Genomic DNA, 27,343 nt, shown 5'->3' on the forward strand with positions numbered 1-27,343 from the left:
AGTTAGCCCACTTGCGCCTCAAAAGTGTATGCGTCCGCCATCTTGGATCAGAGTGGATGACATTATCACACAAACTACGCCATTGAGGTATCCCTATGTATCCCTATAACTGTGCCTGATTTGGTTCATATTGGTCCAGACATTGCTAAGTTGATCGGGGGGGGGGCACACGGATGGACACACGGACACACACACAGAATGCCAGATGACCTCATAAGCCTACTGGAAAGTAGGCTAAAAAAGAAAAACAGTACATAGGAAGCTGCCATATACTGAGTCAGACCATTGGTCTATCTAACCTCTCCAAGGTTGCAGGCAGGAATCTCTCTCAGCCCTGTCTTGGAGAAGCCAGGGAGGGAGCTTGAAACCTTCTGCTTTTCCCAGAACAGCTCCTTCGCCTGAGGGGAATATCTTACAGTGCTCACATGTGGTCTCCCATTCAAATGCAACCAGGGCAGACCCTGCTTAGCTAATGGGATAAGTCATGCTTGCTACTGCAAGACCAGCTCTCCTAAGATTTTTACCAAGACAAGCCAAGATTTTTACCAAGGATTGTCAGCTTGTGATAATTTAAACACACACACTCTCTCCCCCCCTTTCTCTTTCTCTTTCTCCCTCCAAAGCTATGAATTTCAGTAGAAGAACAGTGGGAAAGGACTTCTCAGCACTTTAAGTTGCTTTTTGCTCTTCCAAAAACTATACTGGGAGTGGTATCTTTTCCCCTGTAGAGCAAAATCCAGTTTCCAGGTTCCTAGCTTCTGAAGGGCTATATGACAGGGAGAAATGTTAACTTAAAAAAAAAAAGTAATATTTCTATTTCTAGCACCCTTGACTACAATAACCACAAGTGTATATACCACCTCCCCTGTTCTTCAGATATGAAGCATTATCTTTCTGAAAGGAAATGCTATTATTGCTACTGTTCTTTCTTTCTTTTTACCATTTCTTCTTTGCCCCTTTACTATGCCACAAGCATTACATCAATTATTTGATTCCACCTTCCATTAGTTCTGTGAGGAAGGTGATTATTATTTCCAGGAGTACCAACTAAGATTAACTCTTCTTTCAGTTAGCTTTGATGGTATGTGCCCTTTCACCCTATGGCTGCTGTCCAGTGAGCTATTCTATGCAAGGGGCTGTGAACATTCAAGAGGCTTTCCTCTTTTGCATATACTCCTTCTCCATGCACCACTGCAGGTTGTATTTACATCCAGGGGAGTGTTAAAAACCATTTTTAAAACACCTCATGGTGGAAGGCTGTATGTGCTGTTCAGGGAAAAGTACAAAAACAGTGTGATTGCAGCCTTTGTTGTTGCAGAAAAATGGTTTTGAACAGTGTTCTTATTTAGATACTCCACTATGTTATATTTATAGTTCATAGAATTTGATAAATGCATTGGAATTGGAAGTACTCCATGTCTACAAGGCCTATATTATAATATTTTAAGAACTATTGGTCCTTGTTGGCTTAAATAATTATTCGCTTTCCCAATGCATCTGTAGAAGAATCTGCACAGGAATGGACTTCCTTCGCCCTTGCCCCCCTTTTCCACTGACTGTATACTAGTGTATGTAGTGCTGAGTCTCAGCACTACACATTGCCACTATACTGCCACATTGTCTCAGGCAGTATTTCTAAGTGGAAGAGTGCCAGCACCTCCTGTGTAGACTTTATGGGACGCTAAGGGGTACTTATACAAGAGATGGAGAAATCTATTAAAATGGTCTTCCATAAGAGGCTTGGATATGGATGAATTCCTAAGTTCTCTGGTGGATTTTCCTGATGCCATGGTACATAGTCATGCTGACGCTCCAGTGACCTCTAAAATGGAGAAATGATGTGGCGCATTGACACAATTGCTCCTACATTTCCACTATATTGTGATGAAGTGATTGGGCTGAAGTGATTAATACAACTGAGCAAAGGCTAGAACCCTTTTTAGGGCCTATTCCATGCAGATGATGGAAGCAAAATAAGTGTAGTTTCCCACCACACTGTGTTTGCATAGAGGTAGCCAGGAGAGCTTTTCTGTGATCAGGGGCCTTTTAGATTAGGGCCTACAAAAAGGGTTGAAGGATATATTACTCTGACTTCTGTGACCAAATTGAGAGGCACTTTGCAGATATAGTTGCTTATATCCATTCCAACTTGGACTTCACATTGAACCAATTGATGGTTCAAAGTGACACCTGCTTGTCCTGCTTGTTATATATTATTTTCAGCTTGTGTTGTCTGGTGATATCAACAGGATTCTTGGAAGTATGAAGCTGTCCACCTATTTGTTTGACTCTTGCCCATCTTGGCTGGTTAAGGAAGTTAGAAGAGGACAGGACGAGTGGATGGAGCGAGGATGAATGCCTCCCTAAATGAGGGAGTTTTACTGTCCAGTGTAAAAATGGAAGTAGTTAGAACTCTGCTAAAAAGTCCTCTCTGGATCTCAGCATGCTGGATAATTGCTGACCAGTGTCCAATATTCAGCTGGGCAAGCTGCTCAAGTGTCTGGTAGCAGCCCAACTTCAAGATTTCCCGAATGACTAATTATCTTGACCCATTTATGTTTGGCTTCTGTTCCAGTTTTGTAACTGAAAGCCTTGGTTGCCCTGATAGATTATCTGTGCCAGGAACTGTACAGGAGTTGTTATCTGCTGGACTGCTCCGTGGCTTTTGATACCATTGACAATGAGATCCTTTTGGATAGCAAGTCAGATCAGAAGATTTGCATGTCATGGCCTACTATCTGTTGAATGTTCATGAGTTCCTAATATATACATGTGGAGTGCATCATAATAAGAATGCTGATAGATTCCAATCTGTTTTTGGAGAGGCAGTAGCAACAACTAAAAGTTCCTTGTTGATTTCCTTAGTTATTTCTAGAGCTGAAAGGAATGTGTCTTAATCTTGGCAGTTCTTTTAAATTAATTTAGGAAGTAGACCATGGGAAACAAACACTGCAGCTTATTTCTTATTAAGCCCTAACTGCTCTGAGTCCACCAAAAGATAGCAAATATTTGAAGGATACTTAATAGCCCCTGATTAACTGCACAGCTCACTGGAGTCCTAAGAATATGTCAAAAGCATCCAGGCTTAATCCAAAAGGATTAGGCGCTATGGCAGAGTAGCAACAGAATCATATGAAAGCTCTCCTATTTCCCCCTCTCATGACAAATATTATTGACATAAACTGTTCATATTTTTCTCACACTGTTTTTCTTTGTGTGACATTTAGGGGTCAGAGTCCAGCTGTAGCTGAATTTAATTTATTATTGAAAGCACATTCTTTAGAAACCTATGGTGTTGATCCTCATCCTTGCAAGGTAAATAATAATAATAATATTTTTAAAAACAATGAACAGCAAGTTGTATTCTCTATATTTAAGATGTGATCCAGTCCCCTATACATCTCCTTTGCCACCCACAGGCCTCCCATGGGTGCAACTCTGTGCATGCAGGACTGTCAGTTGGGGTAGGGGCAATTGCAGAAAATTTCTGGATGCAGAACTGCACATGCGGGGAAAGGGAGAAGGGAAGTATACATCAGAGAGCTAGATCATTCCAATAGTAAATAGCCACATATTCTGCATGTCAAACATGCTCTTTTCCCATTATGCAGTGTTTGTATTTGTATGTGTATCAAGGTTTATACATGACAATTAAGCATCTGCGTAATTTTATATATTTTATTATGACTATAAGTTGCTTTATAGTGGGCAGAAATGTGGATGTATATTTAATAAATAAAATAAAACCTTTGTGAGAAAATCTATATATTAGGCAACTCCTGATTAGGCAATAAAAGATTTATAATTGGTCCTAGGCAACAAAAAGATTGTAATAAACTGAGATTGACATCAGAAATGGACACACTTAAACTTAATCCCATTTGATTCTATCAGTTCCAGTGGTATTAAGTCAGTTCAAGTACTAGGATGCTAGTTTAAGTGGGCTGCGGATGCCACAATAATTAAATAGCGCCAGACGGAATTTCCTTTGTTAATGCTGTTTATATTTCTGTCAGTTGTTTGGCATTCCAAGTTGCATCCTAAGAGTCAAAATAGAAGTCTTCCTCGTAATGCCAATTCAGGGGCTATGAGGGACATTTACAAAGGGAATCAGGAGGAGGCAGGTGTGCTTGCCCCCTTCAGTTCCTGCAAATGCCCTCTTGATTATTTGAAAAGTTTGTTTTCCCAGCTAGGCTTTCCAGCCAGAAGGAAGCTGGTTTAAGAACCCTCAGGGATGAAAACAGACTCAAGGGTTCAAGGGCGCTTTATCTGTGGCCTATTACATTTAATAGGCCTAAGTGAAAAGACCTGGTTTTCATCTAGAAGCTGGAAATCCATATCAACATTGTGCGCTAAGATTAGGCACAAATTATCTCAGCCCAAAGCAACTCAGGTCACATGTGGATGCATAACAGAAAAGCAGCTCGCTGATGGCTGAGAGTTTCATGGGAGTATCTCAGTTTGGACCAAAGTTCAGGGAAATACATGGGAAATATGAAGAAATTGCTCTAAAACAGGTTCCTAAGCAGATCATGGATGGAACAGATGGTGCTGATTAGTGTTATTAGTGCTGCATCTCATTTGAAGGGAGGAGAACAATTACTCCATTATTTTTGCAAAACAGTATAACCCCACTGTTAAGAGTATTCAGTATCTCACAATTGTCACCCCGCCATGATAAAAGGATATATCTTTGCTCTGATTTCAACAAAAAACCTAAATGTCCCAAGCAAAAAGGTCATGTGATAATACTTCAAAACATTAAGGGACCTTTTAGCTATTATTTTATTGAACACCTGAAATAGCAACGTAACCACAAATTCACACAATGTGCCTTAAATAGGAGATATATGTTGTTAAATAAGGAACTTTCTGTATACAGTATTTCAGTTTTTTTCTCCAAATGTATCTAATTTATTCTCTTTTTTTTTCCTTTCAAGGATTCAACAGGGACCACAACATTTTTAGGATTTACAGCCACAGGTTTTGTAGTTTTCCAGGGAAATAAAAGGATACATTTGCTAAAATGGTGAGTTGAGATCCTGAAAATGATTAATATTAAGAATATAATTTGATTTTTTTTCCCTTCCAGAAACTTCCACTTGGAAAGTCTGATTTGTTTCTCTATCTTTTCATCATAAATGGCTCTAAATGAAGCAATAAACTGATTATAGTTTCCAGTGGAAATTTCCCTGGAAATTTGATCGCCCCCTCTCCTCCCTTCCATGCACATACCGTGGTGGTACATGGCCAACAAAGTCACCTTTAAGAGATTCTTTTAATACTTTTAAAACAAAGTATTTGGCCATTACACTTTAGCTTAGCTGAATATGGGGCCCAAGAATTATATAGCAGGGAAACAGCTAGTGAGGAATTATTTATCTATATAGTTCTATTTTTATAAATAGATATATAAAGAGATGCTGAAACTTGATCTCTCTAACAGTCATACCTCCTATCCTGTTCCTCAACCAAATGTTTGTGGGATTGTGACTTAGAAATGGGCTTCTTCTTCTAGTGGTCACTTGTATCTTCACACAGATAGGCTCCGTGCATGCGTGGAGGCCCATTCAGGAACTTTCCATGCTCTTTTCACTCTCAATTTAGGTGGGAAAGGGCCCCTCCCCCATAGGACTATATATAGCAAAGCGCCTCTCCCACTCCTGTCCTTAGTTCTTTGTTGTCTGCTGCACTCTTTGACTCGTTGCCATTCAAAGAACTGGCTCTGTGAGATATTACTCACTTTCTTGCTCTCAAATCTCTCTTACTGCCTCTCTATCCTTGTTTATTCTGCCTCCTATTTAAATTAATTTATCTGTTCCATTTGGCATTTTATTTTGATCGCCCTCTCTCCTCCCTTCCATGCACATACCGTGGCGGTACATGGCCAACAGTCACCTTTAAGAGATGTGGCAAGTGCCATGCTAGAATTCTTTGCCTGAGAGAAACCCATGTTACAGACTCTTGCCAAAAGCTTGCCCTCAAGGCACACTGCAATAGAAAAAACAAATTGAGAGCCCTTTTGTGGGAAAAGGCAGTCCTCCTGCCTAAAAAAATGGAGTCTCTGCTTCTTCTCCCATCCCAGGAAGATGCCACCCCCACTGGGCTGGCCTGGGAATCGTAGTGTGCTCAGTACCTACCATCGCTATGGAATTAACGGCTTCCATGCAGTCTGTTCATGCTCCTTGAGGACCGACGGGGTCCTCAGTACCCACTGCACTACCGCGTGCCCCTTCGGCACTGACAGGATCTTTTGTACCTACTGTATTGCCGATCTTGTTATTGAACACAGAACTGTCAGCACCAGCCAAAAAACTTAAGAAGAGAAAGAATATTCAGTTGGATGTGGACTCTCCAAAAATGAAATTAACTACTTTGGTCCCAACCACAGGAATCCCAATGGAATGGCCCTTGGAGCAGCCTTTGGGGTACAACCTTCCAAGGATCCCAAAGAAACCTTTGGTGACAATGAGCTTAATCCTCATACAGACTATCAGGGTCCGTCCCTGATGCCCCCCTCAATTCCAGGAAGGTGGTTTGTTTTTATTGTTCTATGACAGTTTAGTCTCCAGGTTCTGGGAATTCATTAAGTTTTTACTTTCCCTCACTACCACCATATGAATTCTTGTTACCCTGCTCTCGGTAATCAACACCTTTGGCTGCATAGCCTCACAAGCGCACTATAGGCATATATGTTCAGGATATAAAATGAAACAAAAACTTGAGGTATAAAATGAAAACAAGAATAAGTTTATTATTTACTGATTAGAATAAAGATATCTGCAAAGCAGGGCACACAAGCTTCTCTACCAAGTTACTAGGTACATCAGCTGTTCAGCTTTCTGAGTGATTCTTTTCATCTGGATAAAATGTAACATATAGGATGAGATAATTGGGACAGAGGTAATTAAAACTGGGTTTGTAAATGTAGTGAATTCTTCCAGACCTCCTTGTCTGTCACTAGGAGCTACCCAGAACACTGCTGGTTCTCCAGCCTCCACACTTTCACCCTTCAAATTCCACACAACCCCCCTGAACAATATATCCTTTTCATAACACGCAAACCAATCTCTCAACCCTCAGCCCAAAACACTTCCTACTCCCACGCAACTAAATCCAATTCTCTCACTTCTCTCTCAGTCTCAACTGCCTTTATTTTAAATCCCTCCCCCTCTTAACCTTCTGTGCCAGGTTACTACGGTAACTCCTCCACACTCACTCACCAGCTCCTATATATGTCCCATCACACAGACCTATCTAGTGAACAGGGAACCCACGACGCTACTGACTCTGAGGTCTCAACCAACCCCGCAAGATCCAGCATGGTCATGATCCAACAGCCCCTCGGACCACAGACTGCAAAGGCTCAGAACTTGGGGACCAGCTAAAATACTCCCCAGAAAAAGCCTCTGGCCATGCATAATCGCTGGGATCCTACGATCAATACTGAACACAACAGACCCTACTCTCCCCTTCGTACTCCAGAGAAAATTATGGTTTCTTCTATGGTGACTGCTATAGTATTGACGACAGGGATCAACATGATAGATGCAGATATGACCTCCAAGGGGAACACTATTCAAACTGCTACAGGGATTATGCTTATGGTTCATGCTACCGCACATCTAGGAGCAGCTCCTGGTCTAGAACACCTCGATGCTGATCACTGGATTACAGAAAATTGCCCTCTCCGTTGAAGTGTGTTCCTTCTCCTCGATCCTGTGACTACCGAGACTACCTGGGGGAGATTGCACATGCAAATATAGGGTCACATACAACAAGCCCCAAGGCCACTGTGGCGGTACCAACCACCAGCACACAGCCCACCAGCTCATGGACTGATCAACTGTCCCAGCTGAGAACCCACCTTAAAGGGTACCTCTGGCAGCGTCATTAGGACTACGAGGCTCCCTCTCAACCAGACATGGATATAGGTGCACAGTCATCCCATTACTCAACAAATGACTTAGAGTCAGAGGAGGACCCAGCATCTCCAGATGTTGTTTCGGGGTCTAAGAATCAGAGTCTATTGTAAACCACCCATAGACGTGAGTTTGGGGAGGTATAGAAAGTTGTTACATACATACATACATACATACATACATACATACATACATACATACATTCATACCCCATCAGAATACGTTGAAGACCCCAAACCACCATTACCATCTGAGGACTTGAAGGTGTTCTCAGAACAGATACATAAGATGGCAACATCTCTGGGCTTACAAGTGAAAGAGCCCCCCAAAAGCAACCCAGAACCGCTTTTTGATCTGATTGACTCTGATGCGCCACAGGTGGTTGCCCTTCCAATGAACCCCACATTACTAGACATCACAAAAGACTGCTGGGAGAAACCTTCAGCTCTACCACCCACCTCCAAGAAAATACAAAATTTCTATAGGATTCAGACTGAAGGGTGTGAATTTCTTCAGAAACATCCTATGCCAAATTCCATAGTAGTGGAAGCCACCTAATCAGGAATGCGGAACAGGACAATCTCTATCCCAGTTGACAAAGAAGGCAGAAAATTGGATTCATTGGAGATTTATTCTGTGTCCACACTGCAGCTAAAAATAGCTAACTATCAGGCCTGTATGGCAGATATAACCATCTCCTATGGGAAAGAGTGGCACCATATATTGACCATCTGCCAGAGGATGGCAAGGAAGCACTCCTCACACTGCAAAAAGAGGCCTTTTGCTTCAATTTATTTTATTTTATTTATTCAATTTTTATACCGCCCTTCCAGAATGACACAGGGCGGTTTACAATTAAAATTTAAAATTATCAACTACTCCATACTTCAAGACACTCAGCAGACTGTGCAGCACGCAACATGGAGAGTTTTGTCATGCTTTGATGACATGCCTGGCTATGCTCATATGGACTCACATCTGAGCATGTATGAGGATAGAAAATATACCCTTTGATGGACAAGCGCTTTTCAGTGAGAAAGCATATGAAACCATTGAGAGGGTACAGAAATTGGGCAAAATGGAAAAGGTTGTGAGCCTTAAATTGTCTTCCTATAATAAACCTTACAAAGGCCCACAAACTCCATGGGCCACAACTTCTAGGCCCTCAAATTATTCCTTTCAGGTCCAGTCCTTTTGCCACTCTAGGTACCTCAGTTCAAGAAACAACCACACCGACCAGCAAAACCTCCAGCAAAACCTAATGCCTCTTCTTCTTACCCTAGGAGACCCTGACTACCATCATCATTTTTTAAAAAAATCTGTTTTAATATTCTAACCCGATTTTGGGACTTTTAATCATTGTAATTGTTTATTAGTTGTTTTACAATGTTTTCAAATTGTTAATTGTTATATTGTTTTTAATTTGTTTTAGCTCTTTATTGTTTTAGTGGTTTGTTTTAATTGTAAACCGCCCTGAGCCATTTTGGAAGGGCAGTATACAAATCAATCAATCAATCAATCAATCAATCAAATAAATAAAGGAACTTGATTGCACCCCCACCTGGAAGCATGGGAGAACATAGACCAGTGGGTGTTGACAATTATCCATATTGGCTATGCAATAAAATTCAAACTGCTTCCTCCAGATTCTGGGATGTGCACCACCTGCCCAAACATCGCCTTGTGGGAAGAGGTCCAATCTTTACTAGCCATGGGTGCCATAGAGCCGGTCAAGGGCAACATCCAGACAGGATTTTATATTATATATATAAATTATAAATATATAAATTATATATAAATATATAAATATATATAAATATATATTATATATAAATATATATTATATTTCCCTATATTTTACTATCCCCAAAAGGGATGGTAACCTCCGAGCCATTATGGACCTCCATGACCTCAACACTCAACAAAGAGAGCCAGCGTAGTGTAGTGGTTAGAGTGCTGGACTAGGACCGGGGAGACCCGAGTTCAAATCCCCATTCAGCCATGAAACTAGCTGGGTGACTCTGGACCAGTCACTTCTCTCTCAGCCTAACCTACTTCACAGGGTTGTTGTGAAAGAGAAACTCAAATATGTAGTACACTGCTCTGGGCTCCTTAGAGGAAGAGCGGGATATAAATGTAATAAATAATAAACACTTTTGTTGCCTACAAGAGATTCCGCATGTTGACTGTTTCCTCAGTCTTGCCACTACTTCACAAAGGCATGTGGCTCGCATCCATAGATCTGGAAGATGCATACTTCCTCATTAAGATTTGGCCACAGCACCGCAAATACTTGCATTTCCAAATCAGCAACCAAGTCTTCCAGTTTACTGTCATGCCATTCAGCCTCTTTGCAGCCCCACATGTACACATGCCAAATGCATGTCAGTTGTCATGGCACACCTGCAAGAAGCTGGGGTGCATGTTTTTCCTTACCTCAGTGACTGGAAACTGACTGTTAAGACCAGACAGGAGCTCCTGGACTACATACGTTCCACTCTACAGCTTCTATGGAGATTGGGTGAACAGGACGAAATCCAACTCATACCATCTCAAGTGATAAAATTCTTGGACACTATCTTCAGTACAAAGAGAGGGGCTGTTTGTCTTCCCTCAGAACAGATCGAAAGCATCATGTTTATAGTTCAGAAAGTGAGCCATCATCTCTTTCACATGGCTCACACAATACAACGCATGGCATCCACTACAGCAGTACTTCCTCTAGCCCCTAAGAATGAGGCCATTGCAACACTGGTTCCTGAACAATTTTGATCCTTGAACTCAGCCCTGATTTCACAGACTCCACACCTCTGGCTTGATTCAGAAACAGGTTATGTAGGGGGCCCACATCATAAACCTAATCACTTATACAAGTTACTAACACCCACACCTCGCACAACCATCACCACCAACACTTCAGAGTTTGGGAGCCCACTATGGTCCCCACCAGATAAATGGAGCACGAAGCATCACACCATTTAAACTGTCTTGAGCTCCTAGCGATATACAAGGTACTGTGAGCATTCCTCCTGGTACTTTGGGGTCCCAGGATCCAAATCCTCATGGACTACACCACAACAAAGGCATATATAAACTGCCAGGGTAGGACTGGGTCTCATACCCTTTTACAGCTATCCCTGAGGTTTTGAGACTGAGCTATATGCCAAAACCTCTTCCTCTTCACCCTCCATATTCACGGAAAGCACAGTACACCTGAGCAGAACTCACAACCTCTCCCACTAGTGGCAGCTGGACCTCAACCTCTGTGATGTTTTCTTTGACTGGATCACATCCAAAATGGAAATCTTCGCCACCGCAGAAGATGCTCACTGTCCTCTATACTGCTTGAGAGCAGTCATAGGTCATAATTCTGTAGGAGATGCCTTTGCTCTTTCTTGGAGCAAAGGCCTCCTATACATGTTTCCAGCAATACCATTGCTACCTCAGGTCCTACAGAAAATACAGAGGGACAGGACCTGTTGCATTCTCACAACCACATGGTGGCAATGCATTCATTGGTTTTCAAACCTTATACATTTCTCACACAACACTTACCTTCACCTGCTGCTCCACAACTCAATGTTATTTCAGAACTAAGCGACCATTCTACATCTGGACGTTCACATACTATGCTCATGGCGTGGAAGATCCAGCCACATGGCCAACAGACATCCAAGCCATGACTGCTGCACATGAAGAACATGTGTAACAGTGCACATGACTGCACTCTTAAATCATACAGAGTGAAATGGTAATGTTTTACCACCTGCTTAACCGGACAAGGGGTATCCCCAGAAAGGGCCCCCATGCATCTCATTCTTTCACACCTTCTCCTCCTCAAACAATTGGGACTCTCAATGTCATGTTCACCTCACGGCAATATCAGCCTTCAGGCCCCTACAACATGGAACCTCACTTTTGTGTTTCCCGAAGTTTTCTGAAGGGATTGAACAATCTCCCTGTTTAAAGTTCAAAACACTCGAAACAACCTGTTTCAAGCTCAGAACATATTGAGCTCAAAGCGTTTTGCACATCTCTACAGACTTTACTTTTTCCTGAGAGAAGTTAAGTGGAAGCATATGTGTATGCCCCAGGCTCTTACCAAAAATTGTATTTGCTTTTGAAGTGATTCCAATTTCCTGCACTGAAAAATCCAGTCTCAAGTTAAGCACAGAAGCTGCTTAGTTTTCATTTCTGCCTGTGGAAATGACCTTGCTGCATAAATGTAGCTACCCTGGTGTAAGGTTCCCTCGTTGGGACCTGTCTGCAGGGTCAGGGGCTCCATGTGGCCTCAGAGAGGGGAGGTTGCATCACCTTTGTCCCCTGCTCCTCGTTCCCCTTTGACCCTGTGCCTCCAACTACCCGGGCAATCCTCACTCTTCAGCCTCCTCGGAGGTCTGGGCCGCATCATCAGCCAGAGCTCCCTTATATAGCTGGCCACAGTCTTGTGAAATCTCGTGAGACCTAGTACTTATTCCAAATCCCGTTCTCAGGCTTCGCGAGAGCAATGAGGCCCAATGCTCTTCCTCCACCTCAGTCAGGTGCGGTATCTGCAATCCCTCCAGCTGCCAGGTTGCTGTCCCTCGTCAAATCTCCACATGGGGGTCAGGGATGACACCCAAAGTGCATGTGGGTTGCAGTGAGCCTGGCTGCCACCTGGGGATCCCACTGCCGCCAGCCCCACACTCATGCCCTGAAACCTAGACGAAAATATATGGAAACTATACAGGATAACCCCGTTATTCACAGGAATTCCATTCCGTGGGGTGGTGCGTATACCGAATCTGCAAATAACAGGGCATTAAAGTGAATGTAAACTGGGTTAGGTTCCCACACCACCCAAAATCACCCCCCAAATGATAAAACAAGCCAAATAAAGTCCCTCCACTGGCTTGAAGGAGTCCAAGGATGCCCCCTAAGAGTAGATAATTGATCAAAAATCATGCCCCCCTTGTTTTTTCAAAGAATGAGCCATAAAATGGCTCCTGAACTCAAAATGAAGGCTGGAAATGACCTCCGAGATCATTTCTGGCCATCCTCAGCCAGAAGGGTTGATCATTTCTGGACACCCCGGCTCTACTCCTTTTTCTGCCCCCCCCCGCATATACCGAGGTCGGGTGCTGATTACTCGACCACAGATTTGCGAAAACCACAGGTGCTAGACCTGCAATTAACGAGGCTATCCTGTATACTCAATAATATTCTGGGCAGACCACCAGTCTTATTCACTTGAATTGCGTCCTGCAGAAGTCCCATTAACAAATAGGATTTAAGCATATGAAAAACTGAAGGACTGCATCAGTACTTAATAACACCACTTTGTTTGAAATATTTCTTATTTCCTATTGCAGTTTAGTTAAGTTTAAAATGTATTAATTGCCAGAAAGTTTATTTTTTAGTGCTTCCTTCCATGCATTCGTTCCTTCTTTTATGCATCTGCTGCTATATTGGCATCTGCTGCTATATTGGCACCATGCAAAAATGGAAAAGATATGGCCCTGCTCACAGGTTTTTAATCCAGGTTTGAAAGTTCTGGAATGCACAGGATTTGAAATATATTGAAGAGCCTGACCATTTGCTACTAATATTGTAGCAATGCTAATAAAAAACCATAGTTCGAGTATGTCTATAAATTATATATACGAGTGTGTGTGTAACATTTGAGTGAATATCCATAAACAAAAGAGATAAGGTAACATTATATAAATTGAATGCAAATTGTGTATAACCACCTTTTATCCCTGGATAATATGATTCTGATTTTGATTTTATTATACAGCAATGCAAAGATATCTAATTAATTTGCTAGGACTGCATTAGATAAATTGGGCAAAATCTGGATGAAGGATTAGTCATGACTAAACTTCTCTGAAATAAATGAGATAACTTAGTCATGACTAACTAAAGTCCCATTAATTTCAGGAGGACAGTTGTGACTAACGGCTTCTGGAGTCCCAGTGAACTCAGTGGATCAGATTGCCAGTCTAGGCATCCTTTACAGAAAGTCCACTGAGTTCCTTGTGACTTACTGCTGAGTAGACTTGTTTAGATTTGGGCTGAAAATAGAATAAGAGATTAACACAGTTCAGCATGTTCTTGTACCTTTTCCTAAGCAGTAAGATGCAGATTTAACAAGTTGTATATATGCAAAAGATGCATAAAGCTATGACATGAATTTTTAGGGTATAATAGTTTTCTATTCATCATCTGCTTCTGAACAATATAGCTCTCTTTTTTCCTAAGCACCTACATATCAAGAATTAAAAATATCTTGAGGTGTAAATAGCACTTCTCGCTAATTTATTTCTGCTTGATCTCCAATTAGCTGTTTTAAAATCCCCCCCTATCTTCGCAGTGATATAGGAAGATGCTGAAAGGCATCATCTCATACTGCGCAGGAGGAGGCAATGGTAAACCCCTCCTGTATTCTACCAAAGACAACCACAGGGCTCTGTGGTCACCAAGAGTCGAAATGGACTCGACAGCACAACTTTACTTTTACCATCTTCTATTATTTATACTGCATCTGTTGCTATATATGGCACCATACAAAAATGAAAAAGATATGGCCCTGCTCACAGACCTATAATTCTGTTTTGAAAGATCTGGAATGCACAGCATTTGAAATATATTGAAGTATTCTGCTCAGTTTATGCTATAGAGTTTAATAAATTACATTCTTATTTTTCACAGTGAAGAATTCATTCCAAAGTGTCTTTTCTTGAGTGTTAAAATATTTTTTTTAAGTATGCATTGGCTGTGTTTGCATGAAACGGAAAACATTTTAAAATTGTAGTTTATTTTCCTCATTTAAAATACTTTTTCTTATAGGTCTGATGTCTGCAAATTAAAGTTTGAAGGCAAGACATTCTATGTGATTGGAACTCAAAAAGAGGTTGGATCTATCTATCTATCTATCTATCTATCTATCTATCTATCTATCTATCTATCTATTTGATTTTTATACTGCCCAGATGGCGATAGGTAGTCCACAGATATAAAAACAGATAAAAACAAATAAATAACTCATCAATACAAAACTAAAACCAATTTAAAATCATTTCAATAATCACTAAAGGCAAGGCTAAAAAGATATGTTTTTAGGGCTCTTTTAAAGGCTGCTAAAACTCTTAGACCTCCAATATCCAATTCCAGAACCCAGGAACAGCTACAGAGAAGGCCTGATCCCGAGTCGCTGCCAGGTGAGCTGGCGGCAACCGGAGATGGACCTCTCCTAATGAACTTAATGTGTGGTGGGGTTCATAATGAAGAAGACACTCTCCCAGGTGACCTGGTCATAAGCCGTTTAGGGCTTTAAAGGTAATTGCCAGCTCTTTGTATTTTTCCCGGAAACATATCATCAGCCAGTGCAGCTATTTGGTCTCTCTGAGAAACCAATCTGGCTGCTGCATTTTGAACTAACTGAAGTTTTCCGATGACATACAAAGCAGCCCCACATTGAATGCACCAGAGTTTTGAGATCATTATCTTCAAGGAACAGACGCAGCTAAAGTTGATAGAAAGTGGTCCTGGCCATAGCCTCCACCTGAGACACCAGGGTGAGGCCTGGGTCATGCACTCCCAAACTATGTATGCACTCCTAAAAGGAGGAGTTCAACTTCATCCAGAACAGAAAGTTTTATCACGTCCCTCAAATTATGGCTCCTCACCATTACTACCTCCATCTTGTTTGGATTCAACTTCAATTTATTTTCCTTTATCCATCCCATTACTGCCCGAAGGCAGGCATTTAGGGCAGCAATGCCCATTTCCTGATGATGATGTCTTGGATTTGGGAGTCACGAGCATATTAATAACACCCTGCTCCAAATCCCCTAATGATCTCACCCAGCAGTTTCATATAGATGTTAAAAGCATCGGGGATAGGATGGATCCCTGAGGGACACCGTACAAAATCTCTCATTTCACAAGGCAACTATCCCCAAGTGACACCCTGAAATCTGCCCCAGAAATAGGAACAGAATCATTGTAAAGCAGTACCCCCTATTCCCAAATCCCGAAGATGATTCAGGATACAATGGTCAATGGCATAGAAAGAAATTTTTTCCCCTGTATTCTAAAGATGCAGCCCTGCATGTTGCACAGCAAACCTCAGGTACAGGCAAACCTTAGTATTCGCAGGGTTTTCGTTCCTCAGAGGGGTCAACAGAAGCTGAAACTGCAGATACACTATGGGATTGAGGGTGTGTGCAGAGGCGTAACTAGGGAAAACGGCGCCCGGGGCAAGCACTGAAATGGCGCCCCCCCCGCGCCCCCAACATACTACATTATACTTAGGTTTTTCCTCACAAGCGCCCGCCGCCGCCGCCATGCCAGGCCACTGACTGGCCGCCAGGCGCCAGCAAAGCAATGGGGGGGCACGGGCGGCGCGGAAGGGACCGCTCGTGGGGGAGGGGGCGCTGACGTGCTCCCTTGACTGCTGCAGCACTGCTGCACTGAGCAGGAAACATTTGTATTAACAAAATTTTTTAAAAAAATTAAAAAAAAAAATTTTGTCATGGCGGCGCCCCCCATGTGACCAGAAAAGATGGCACCTGGGGCACGTGCCCCCCTGCCCCCCTATAGTTACGCCTCTGGGTGTGTGTGTGTTAGGTTCCTGGAAGCTGGAAAATGGACAAAAAAGGGGCATGTAAAACATGGCAAAAGTCCCCAACCATGCTCCGTGGGTGTCCAGCTGTCCAGGAATGTACCCCCCAGGCCCAAATTCCTTGTTTCTCCCCACAAAAAAATGGGTGTTTTAAAAATGTTTTAAAAAAGAAATTAGCCATAAAATGGCTCCTCCTGACAAAATGGCGGCTGGAAATGACCTCCACAGTCACTTCTGGCCCTCTAGTCCCCTACTAATTGGGCAAAGAGGCACCTTTTACCGTGATGATTCTCTTTATTTAGCAGGGGGAGAGTAACTGGCCCTATCCAGCCCCAGCACAGTACCTCCAGTGACTGTTGCTGGTGTCTATCTTGTGGTGTGTTTTTTAGAATGTGAGCCCGTTGGGGACAGGGAGCCATCTTATTTATTTATTATTTCTCTGCGTAAACTGCCCTGAGCCATTTTTGGAAGGGCGGTATAGAAATCGAATTAATAACAACAACAACAACAACAACAACAACAACAAGAGATAATAGGAATCACGGATATGTGTATTTTAACCCTATTGTATCCTCAGATAATAAAATTGCATGTCAATTAGACACCTGTGAACATGCATAACCGTGGTTATAGAGACCACGTAAAACAAGGTAATGCCAATACACTGCCCCAGAAATAGGAACAGAATTATTGCAAAGCAGTACCCCCTGTTCTCAAATCCCTCAGATTATTCAGGATACCAATGGTATTGAAATAAATTTTGATACAAGAAATGAGTCTGCATATAATGAGGCTTGCCAATACACCAGCAGTGCTGAAGGGCTGCCAGCGGTCTTGCACTTTTGCACAAGCATACAAATGCTTCAAGTAGCACATCCATACTCTGGAAACGCTATTGTGCCTGCTTTGCTGCACAACATATGGGTCAGTAATTGTAAATTGTGTATTTCTAATATACAGTATGCATGCTTATTTGTTTATTCTTGTCCTTATAAAATAAGTTGTTCTCATCCATATTCATTCAACTTAAGCGTCTAAATATAGAATTTGCTTTAAAGTAGTCCTTTGCACTGAGAAAAATGCATTTGGAAAATACCTTTGAAACTTATATATACATAGTCCCTTACTGAGCTACAGGAATGGTTCTCTGTAATCTAATTTTGTGTGTTTTCATAATTTGATGTACACTTTAAAAATGGTTTAATTGGAGGTGTTTAATGTAAGAAGAATTAGGCCTTGTTTTTATAGGAACAAATCTTTCAAAAAGAAATTGTGTTGGAATTATTAACCATTAACTGTGGCTTATTCAAGGTATTGCTCTTTGGACTTTTAAGTGACTGCTCTTCAATCCTCCAAACAGGGAGACCTATATAGAGTTGTAGCAAAGGGGGCAGAAGATCAAGGTCTCACCATAATATTTCATACCCCTTCCTGGAGGTTGAGGAGGTGGAAGGGGTCTAGAAAAAGAAAGGCAATGAGATGATGTTGGAGGAACATGGAGGGAAATTTAAAGACCACCACTAATGAGTGTGCAGAAATATGAAACCCAATATCTTGGAAGAGACCTAGTGAAACTTTCAGCATTCTCTAAGGTACAGGCCCATTCCCACCCAGAAGAAGTCTCTCACAGCTTCAAGAAAAATCATGTCCTTAGACCAGCAAAGTCTCAGAGAAGCTAACTTTTATCTACTTTTGTTCCATTTTCCTCCCAACATTTAGAAAAAGGCTATGCTGTCATTCCATACCTCTACACCAGCAGCCTGCAAACATCTTTGGAAGTGTGGAGTGGAGAACCAGGCTTTTTACAAGTAAGAATATTTAATTCCATTATAAAATAAACATATCTAGATAAGCATAAAACAATAAGAGTCAATAAGAGGCTGCACTTGATCTTCTGCAGATGAGCTTACTGAAAGCCCACCTGATCATTGATTAGGGTAGCAGAAGGTTATGTGGAAAGAATCAAGGGAGTCAAACTGTGCAGACTAGTAACAGCCAGGCAGTAAGTGAACTAAACTATCCCATGGGCTGTTGGTTTTATGAACATTCAGAAAACATTGACTCATTATACAGAATGTACTGATGTGAGTTATGGTGTTGTGATAAGCATAAGGAGATATGATTTTCTAGTAAGCATGGACATGCCTGGTATGGCATGGAGGACCAATAGATTCTACTGGTTGTTAGCTAATCCAAGAATTGTAACAAAAGTAACTCCTAGAGACTTACCTAAACCATACATTTCCTACCTACACAGAGCCATAGAAGTCATCATGTGACATACATATATATTGTTTCATGTGTTGAAGCTGGGAGTGACTGTTGGCCATGACATAAGCTTCAGGCTATTCCTGTGTGGAAGCATTTTTCAGCTATGAAATGTATAATGTGTGAAGTGACCCTGAAGCTGTGTGTCTGTGTCTGTGCACGTGCAGGGGATTTGGTTTGCAGGGGGCTATACTGCATTTTGGAATATACTGCTTGCATATGTGTTTGCTTATGTTTGCCATCCACTCCTTATTACTTGACCACTCATAATTAAATATCTGTGAATGAGTATGAGTCTATGAATATTGGACATACATCACATTCTCCATTGCTCTCTCCTTCAAAGGAAACTTACCTTGTAAAGATTGTGTTGAACTTCTTACCATTCAGGCAAGAGGGAACACAGAAACAGTGTAGTGAAAGAGAGACAAAAAGGTCTCTCTCACGACTTGTGAGCGGGGCAGGGAGGGTGTGGGGAGGGGGGAGGCAGGATCGGCCCTACCTTCCCCTCAGATGATCTTTGTTCTTCTGTGGGATACGCAGCTCGCGCGCCTGCGTGAGCTGCAATACTCTTGACAGTGCGGTGTTCTGGAGGCCAGGTGAATGCAGCCTGGTCTCCAGATATCCCTCAATGCACCACGCAAGGAGTGTGCTGCATTGAGGGATTCCCATGTAAGCTGGGCACTCTAGGCACCCGGCTCTGTGTCTCCTCAGGCTGTCTGCAGCCTGAGCAGACACACAACCAGGAACCCAGGTAGGGCGGTGCACTCGCACCCTTTTACCTGGGCAAAAGCCTAGGTAAAAACCCTGGGCTACCCAGGTTGCACAAGCCCGGGTAGGTCTGCTCGTGTAAACAGCCTTAAAGTGTCAGTGCTATGAACATATAAAGCTCCCATTTGCTGAGTCAGACCATTGGTCCATCTATAGCAGTGATTTTGACAGTGACTGGCAGCAGCTCTCCAAGGTTTCAGGTGGCCTTTCCCAGCTGTATCTGGAGATGCCAGGGATGTTCTACATGCAAAGCTTGTGCACTACCTCTGAACTACAACCTCTTGTATATTAATACATCATATTTTTTCTTTCTTAAAAATGTAATTGTCTTATGAAGGTATGCAAAATCCAGCCAAATCAAGACTATGTCCAGCAACAAAATATTTTTTAAAGGCAGCAGGTTCCGATACAGGTAATTGTTTTCTTATACTAGTAGCAATATGGTCTGTTAGCTAAGTTCTATGAACTATGCAGGTCGTATCAATAAAAATTCAGATTCCCCATCTGTAATCTTACAAACATTGGTTGTTGTCCATCCTAACAATCTTAAATGAACAGAGAAGTTTTTAATAGAATGGAGACCGAATTATTCATATGAAATCCCTACAAAGAGATGAAGGCACAGTGCATTTGGCAGGCAGTTGGGTGGAGGCCACAGACCAGGGATAGAATTTCTACTGCATTTAAAAGGCCTGCTCTCCTGTGGGATTTTTACCCACAGAATATCTTGAGAGTTGAATTCATTTTTAAAGACAGAACACATTTATATAATCTGATATCTTTCAAATATATGTACTAGCTTTAAGTATTTAGTTACTCCGTTGCAAAATGAAATCTTCAGCTTACGAATACCTTACATGGTCAATTTTGTGTTTCGTTACAGTGGAAAAGTTGCCAAAGAGGTTGTTGAAGCAAGTTGTAAAATCCAGAGAGAGCCACCTGAAGTGCACAGGTACCTCTGATCTAAATCATGCCAGAATAAGCTGCTGCTAATGTTCAAAGGACTCCTTAAGAGACTGTAACTTGGCTGCCAAACTGGCCATTGTCCTGCTTCAGTGGCAGCAGGGCTGCCTTTCCCACCTTATCTTCTAGATCAAAGAACTGCAGTTTTGTTGATGCATCTTCCTAAACTAAGAAGTCACACACGTATATACAGCACCCTGTTGGAAGCTGTGAAATCCTCTTGGCCCTAAATATTCAAGAAAAGTCAGAAGGCTTAGTCATAACGCATCCCAAAATCCATTACTTATTTATGGTAGGAGTTTCCCCCCTTTTCTGGCTGAAGTGGTCTGGAAGCCAAAGCCACTGGCTTGAAAGCCTAAGTTGTTATGCTAGGGCAATCAAAATGCCGGGGGGGGGGGGACGGACACCCCCAAAACATGGAAATAATAACCAAGTTCCACAGTGACCAGCACTGTACATTGGCTACAAAAGTAGTGAATCAATTTGTATTGTTTTTGTTGTACACTGCCCAGGGACACAGGTTTTGGGCAGTATATAAATATGTATGTATGTATAGATAAATAATAAGAGTGGGAAGCGCTCCAAACTAGTCACACTCCTGCACAAGAATGCCCCCACTTTGGAAGTGTGGGAGCTAGCACGGGAGTTAACGCTGCATGCATTGTGCTGCATTAACCTGTCAGCCAATTCAAGGGATGCAGCATATTTGATTCCAGTAAACTCTAAGCAATTGTAATGTTGACTGTGTGTGTGTTGAATCCTTTTTAGTACCATTATTTTATGTAATCATTTTTGACCTTTAAATATGGTGTCCAGTTAACAGTTAGTTAATGGGGCTGACTACAAAAGATCTATTCCTTTTTTACTCCCTAGAATCACAGCAGAGGCTGGGTTGGCCATTGAAGACAGTGGTTTCTCATGTTTGTTTTTCCTTTCTTTCCTTTCCTTTCCTTTCCTTTATCCTTTACAAGGTTTATCCTTTATAAGCTGTCTAAATTTTTCTCCTAATTGATTTTTCTCCTATTAATATCACATGAGGAAATTCTAGGGGCCAAAGTGGCATGCTGTCATTATGTGCAAAATAAGGGAAGGTGATCTTTTGCAAACTGTTCTGTATTATGTGTGCAAAGAAGCATTTTTAAGAAAAGTAAGTTTGTCCTGCCATACCTTTTGTGAATTACTGTTGTATTTGTTGGCAAGTATTTTGAGGAGAAATAAATGTTGATTCCTCCCCTCCCTCCCCCACTCTTTTTTAGAACCAGCATTACGCAGAGTCGCAGCTCTCATTCTTTGAACAAACAACTGATTATTAATATGGAGCCTTTACAACCTCTTCTTCCATCCTCAGATGACCAGGAAGACGTTCTTTCTGATGAAGGCAAGTCTGTTTCTGATGTGGCCTCTCTTATATACACATACACAGAGAACCAACAAACAAAGCAGAAATTGTACATAGACTTTTGGGGAGATTTGCAGCAATACTGGAAGTCATTATTTTAATTGTCAGTAACCAGAGAAATACCTGGACCATTGCACTATTAATATTCTAAACATGGAAATGTGCTATAAATGCCAGTATGGTATAGTAGTTGGAGAAGGACTCCATAACATTGCCCCCCTACCCCGCCAGCCATTGTTAGACTGTGCAAATCTCATTATCCCTGACTATTGACCACTATGGCTGGGGATGATGAGAGTTGTAGTTCAACAGCAGCTAGAGGGCCAAAGTTGTGCAGCCCTGGGTTAGTGTTAGACTAGGACCAGGGAGACCCTAGTTCAAATTCTTGTTCAGCTATGAAGCCAATTGGTTACACTGGGCCAGTCACTGTCTCTCAGCTTAACCTATCTTAAAGGGTTGTCGTGAGGATAAATGAGAGGGAGGAGTATGTACCTTCCTCTGTCCTCTTTAAATGAAGGGTGTGATATAAATGTAAGAAATCTTTTTTTTTTTTGCAAGTAGGAAAGCAACACCTAATTTAGCCTGTAGTCTGCTATATCTCTGCTATAAAGAGCCAGAATCAATGGTCTCATACTTATCATAATCCTGTGAAATAGTATTCCCATTTTAGAGATGGAGAATTAAAGCTGAGCAATAACTATTTGTACAAAGCATCCCACTGAGTTGTGTGGCTGCACTGGAACTGGACCAAAAACACAGTAGTTGACATGTTCCACAGTGCAATGTGGGCAGTTCTGAGCTGCCCACGTTGCTGCAGGCACTAAGGAACAACCAGCAAGAATGCAGATACTTAAAGCAGTGCATCCACACTCTGAGAGCACTATTTAGATAATTTCCAATAGAAGAGAATTTGTGCTCTTGTGCAAAAGTGCAAGACTGCTGGCAGTTGCTTAGGAGCTCACAGCAGTGCAAGCAGAACCACCTTATGCTGCGGAACATGTCAGCCATTGACTCTTTTATTGTTGAAAACTTCATGGAGAGAATGTAATATAACAGCATACATACATACATACATACATACATACATACATACATACATACATACCGTACATACATACCCAATACATAACATTTTTTATCCTGCTTTTCCTTCAAAGAGCCCAGAGTGGTGTGCATGGTTATGTTTATTCTTCAACCCTGTGAAGTAGCTTCGGCTGAGAGAGAAGTGACTGGCCCAGAGTCTCCCAAAGAGTATCATGGCTCAATGGGGATTTGAACTCTGGTCTCCGCAGTCCTAGTCCAACACTTTAACCACTTCACCACACTGGCTCTTTGTCTTCATTTGCTTAAATGGACACAACCAGATATTCTTCTGTTACTCCTGGGTAGGAGTCAGACAACATACCAATAAAGTAGTTCTAGGAGGCACTTACATGGATGCATGAGACTGATTCTCCCCGCTCTGTTCCTACTTTCTGTCTAGTTTATGCATTTTATGCTTTGCCTGCATAAAATGCAGTTTACTGAGAGCTTAGATATCCTTTCCAGTATGTTCCCTCAGTGTATGTGGCTGGAATTACTCTTATCCTGCAGCCTCCTTGGCTATTGTCTCTTGCTGGTTCCTTAGACTGGAACTGGGTTCTTTCCTAAACTTGACATATCTTCAGCTTCTTTAGCGGGCTGGCTGAGAAGTTCCTGCTGCTGGGTCATTGCTCTCACTGGTGCTGCTGCTTTTATACTCTGGCAGGGGAAGACCCTGCCATCAGCTCCCACCTGGTCCAGCATGACCCCATCCCTGTGTTCCTTCCTGGAAGCCTGGCAGCTTGGGAATCCTTCTCCATGCCGCGTGAAACTCCCTCCCGTGTTCGTAACCCCAAGTGTCTCGGTGAGTGTCAGTGTGGGTAGACTGGGCATGGGGTGGCTTCTGATGGGTTGACCTCATCACAGCATACAGTATGTACATGACATATTTATGTATATGTTAGAGTGGTGGGGGCTTTGCAAGTCTGTTTGGAGCAGAGGATGCACTTGTGTATGTGTGATAGAAGCAGAAGCAAAAAGATTGTCCAATGATAGAAAAGAATGGTGTCGCTACAGGATATCTGCCTTGCAGGAGCATGACCATAATTTAGGTTTAAATGTTCTCAATGGTGGAGCTGAAAATGATGCTCACTGGAGCCATCAGCCTTTATCCTGAAGTTTTGCCTCTGGGCTCACTACCATCAAATTTCACTGTGTTTGCACAGTGGGTCTGTGAGACTTAAGAACAAGAACAGCCCTGCTGTATCAGGCCCAAGGCCTATCTAGTCCAGCATCCTGTTTCACACAGTGGCCCACTAGATTTCATGTAAATATCGAAAGGGCCCTGGTATCCCCTTTTTCCAATTTTGTCCTGTTTAATTGTATGTGATTTTATTTCTGTAGATTGCCATGAATTCCTTGCCAATGTGTTTTCCCTTAGTCATTAGATTCATGCAAGGCATGATGCTTTTGAAACCTCCATCCAAGAGAAATTCCATGAGTCATGAACTATTAATATAGTCCTCATCAGGCTGCTGGAATCACCTTGGATTTCTCTGATCTCATGTTCCTTAAGAAAGGTTGCTTCCTGATGACAGGGCTGTTAGCTCTCGGAGTCCTTAGAAATGGTACAGGCAAAAACTTTTTTTTTTAGCAACTTCTCCCTTCACTCTATGGTGGCCCCAGTCCTGTAGTAGTAGTATGATAACTACAAATGTGCAGTGTGGTGTACCTTGCTACAAAAGAGATGGCCTTTGCTTCTTTTTAAAAAGAGAATATGTATACTAATGCTGGAGAGTGGGTGTATAGCACATGCTTCTAAGGGGAAAAAACAAAATAAGAAAATATCCGTGAAACAGTGGATATTGCTGAAGGTTCATGGAAATGTAGCCTTGTTTTAGAGCTGCTCTTAAGGAGCCAGATGACATTCGCATAAACAGAGCTTGCATTGTGGAGAGCTGAAAACATGTTAAGCAAAGCTAGCACTTTCACTGTAGGGAAGCCACATTTTCCCAGCAAGAGATTTCCCCAGCTGAAATAGATCTATCAATAGCTGACATAATTTCCATGTTCAGAGTCATTATGCCTCTGAATATCAATGGAAGAAGGAAAGGAGATAAATACAAATTTAAGGATTATTGTTAATAGATTTTCATCAAACTTCTCATGTATGTATCGCTTTCAGTGGCTGACATCCAGACTAAATTATTCTTGAGTAGTTCTATTGAAATTAAGTAGTCCTTTAGAGTAACTCCAGAGTAGTAATGTTGAGTTACTTAACTGTAGTACAGCCAGTGAGTACAATTCTGGGAAATGGTGCATTTCCAAAAAAAAAAAAGAGATGTATGCTCCCAAATGATGGTGAAATTGTTAGCAGCATTAAAACACACTTCTAACAATTGCAAAGCAATAGGCTGACATCACAAATTTATCCACTGTTGTCTCTGAGTAAAGGTTATAGTTTATTTTAGCTATATGACTTTGGCAAGGATTGTTTCTGTCTCCTTGGTGTCATTGAAATAAAACAACCAGGGCAGACCAGAGATGAATGTTGGGAATTCCCTCCCCAGAAATGTCTTTTTGGCACCTCACTGCAGTCATAATTTCCAGCATTAGGAGGAAATGTCCTGTCTAATCTTTGTTGAGCGAGAGAATCTGTCTTTCTGTTTCCCTGCTTGCCAAATTTAATGGGTATGTATTGTGTGCGGCTGACTCAGCGATATACTTTTAGTCTATATGTTTCAGCACAAACTCTTCTGCAGTTCTCCATATGTGCTTTCCCCAAGCAACTTGATATGATTCATTTTGTTGCACAAGTATATTTGTTGACCTTGAACATAATTCGCCACCTTCCATGAGCCATTTGCTCACCTCGGGAGGCTTGTCTGTGAATTAGGGAACATGTTAATGACTTGGTTGAGGCCCTTATGATTTTATACATTTATAAATAGCACATCAGCATTTCTTGTTGGCAGTCACTGGCAGAAGCTTCTCCAAAGGGTATATTTTGCATCAAGAGGATTACACAGAAGCTTTATGTCTGAAAATAGAGCAGATGAGGCCAGATCAGGAACGGGTTAGTTATTTTGCATGTCTCCAAAAGAGACCATAGCAGGAAAGGATTGGTTAATTTACATGTCTCCAGAAAGAGGCTGCTCGTGGACACTGCACAGGAAGACACAGAAGCAACTATTGCCTGGGCAGGGCCCTTCCCATTGCAAATTGCAAATGAAATAAACAGAATTATTTGTACTGGCCACCCATATGGGTTTCAGGATCTGTCTTTGCCTCCCTTTTATATGTTTTTCATAGGTAAAAATTAGTATAAATTGATGAGATTTTAACTAATTGTTAATTATGAAAAACATGTAAATGAGATTCCCCCCCCCCCCGCAACATCTATGAGATTTTTACTGGTAAAAATCAAGAGCATTTTTTCAAGTTCTGTTGTAACATGATATACATAGTAAGCACACCCAGATCATGCCTTTTGTATCAACATATCTTTTGCTGACTACATAGCATTGATTCTTGAATAAAGCTACTTCTATCAATATAGCTGATGTCTAATAGATTTGGTGGTGTAACTTCATGGGCCCTGCAGTAACTTTGAATAAACCATAATATTTCCAGTGCTGCTGCTCTGTAATGTCAGTTTACCATGACATTATGAAAGACTATAGCTACGTTACACCAACAGGCTGTTACCAGAAGGGTACAATGGGGAGAAACATAATCACTGAACAAATGATGATGTTTCCAAAGGAATACACCTCTCGCATATACCTTGCTGCTTTTTATGACCATTGCTTTGGTCGGACATCAAGAACTGAATCAAAGTTTTTTGCCCTTTCAAATGATCCCCCTCCTCCTTGCCCAATGTTGAGTGGTATTTTGCCCTAGGCAATGTGGCTGGTGTTTATTAGCCATCCCTAATAGTGAGTGCTTTTATATATTATCACTTCACACTTCTTGCTGGAAGAATTGGATTCTGGCTGTTGCATCAGTGATGTGGGTTTTTAACATCTTAATTTTATGTTCATTATTTCTACATGTAAGAACTTAAAAAAACTTGTAAGAACTTACAAAACTACATGTAAGAACTTTAAAAAACTTTTTTAAAAAATTAAATAAAAATAAGTGTCTAGAGCTTAGGACCACTCTGCATGGGCGCCAAGCAGCACCGACCTCTGTCCCTTACTGCCAGCACTGCATTCACACCAGTGATGGGCTCATGCTCTCCATGTTGGAAGTGAGACGGTGAGCCAGTTATTGGTGCGAGAGCAGCACTGACAGCGAGGGACAGGGGCTGGTGCTGTGGTCACCATTTTGAAAGTGCTTGAACTCCTGCCTTGCTTTGACTGGACTGCCAGTGCTCAAAAGGAGGGTCAG

The 27,343-nt window shown here is 41.8% G+C and overlaps 1 protein-coding gene across 10 annotated transcripts in view; it reads left to right on the forward strand.

Moving 5' to 3' along the window:
• Positions 1–27,343, forward strand: part of FRMD3 (FERM domain containing 3) — a 225,423-nt gene that overhangs the window by 179,556 nt on the left and 18,524 nt on the right. For 9 of the 10 annotated variants that reach the window (XM_053292931.1, XM_053292929.1, XM_053292922.1 and 6 more), the window contains 8 exons: positions 3,228–3,315; positions 4,941–5,029; positions 14,754–14,817; positions 18,250–18,338; positions 19,907–19,981; positions 20,453–20,521; positions 21,789–21,910; positions 23,679–23,816. In XM_053292931.1, the coding sequence (XP_053148906.1) occupies positions 3,228–3,315; positions 4,941–5,029; positions 14,754–14,817; positions 18,250–18,338; positions 19,907–19,981; positions 20,453–20,521; positions 21,789–21,910; positions 23,679–23,816 (734 nt within the window). Of the gene's footprint in view, positions 1–3,227; positions 3,316–4,940; positions 5,030–14,753; positions 14,818–18,249; positions 18,339–19,906; positions 19,982–20,452; positions 20,522–21,788; positions 21,911–23,598; positions 23,817–27,343 lie in introns of all 10 variants that reach the window. The other variant, XM_053292932.1, reaches the window with a different exon arrangement.

This window comes from Hemicordylus capensis, chromosome 2 (assembly GCF_027244095.1).
Source record: "Hemicordylus capensis ecotype Gifberg chromosome 2, rHemCap1.1.pri, whole genome shotgun sequence".
Taxonomy (NCBI): Eukaryota; Metazoa; Chordata; class Lepidosauria; order Squamata; family Cordylidae; genus Hemicordylus; species Hemicordylus capensis.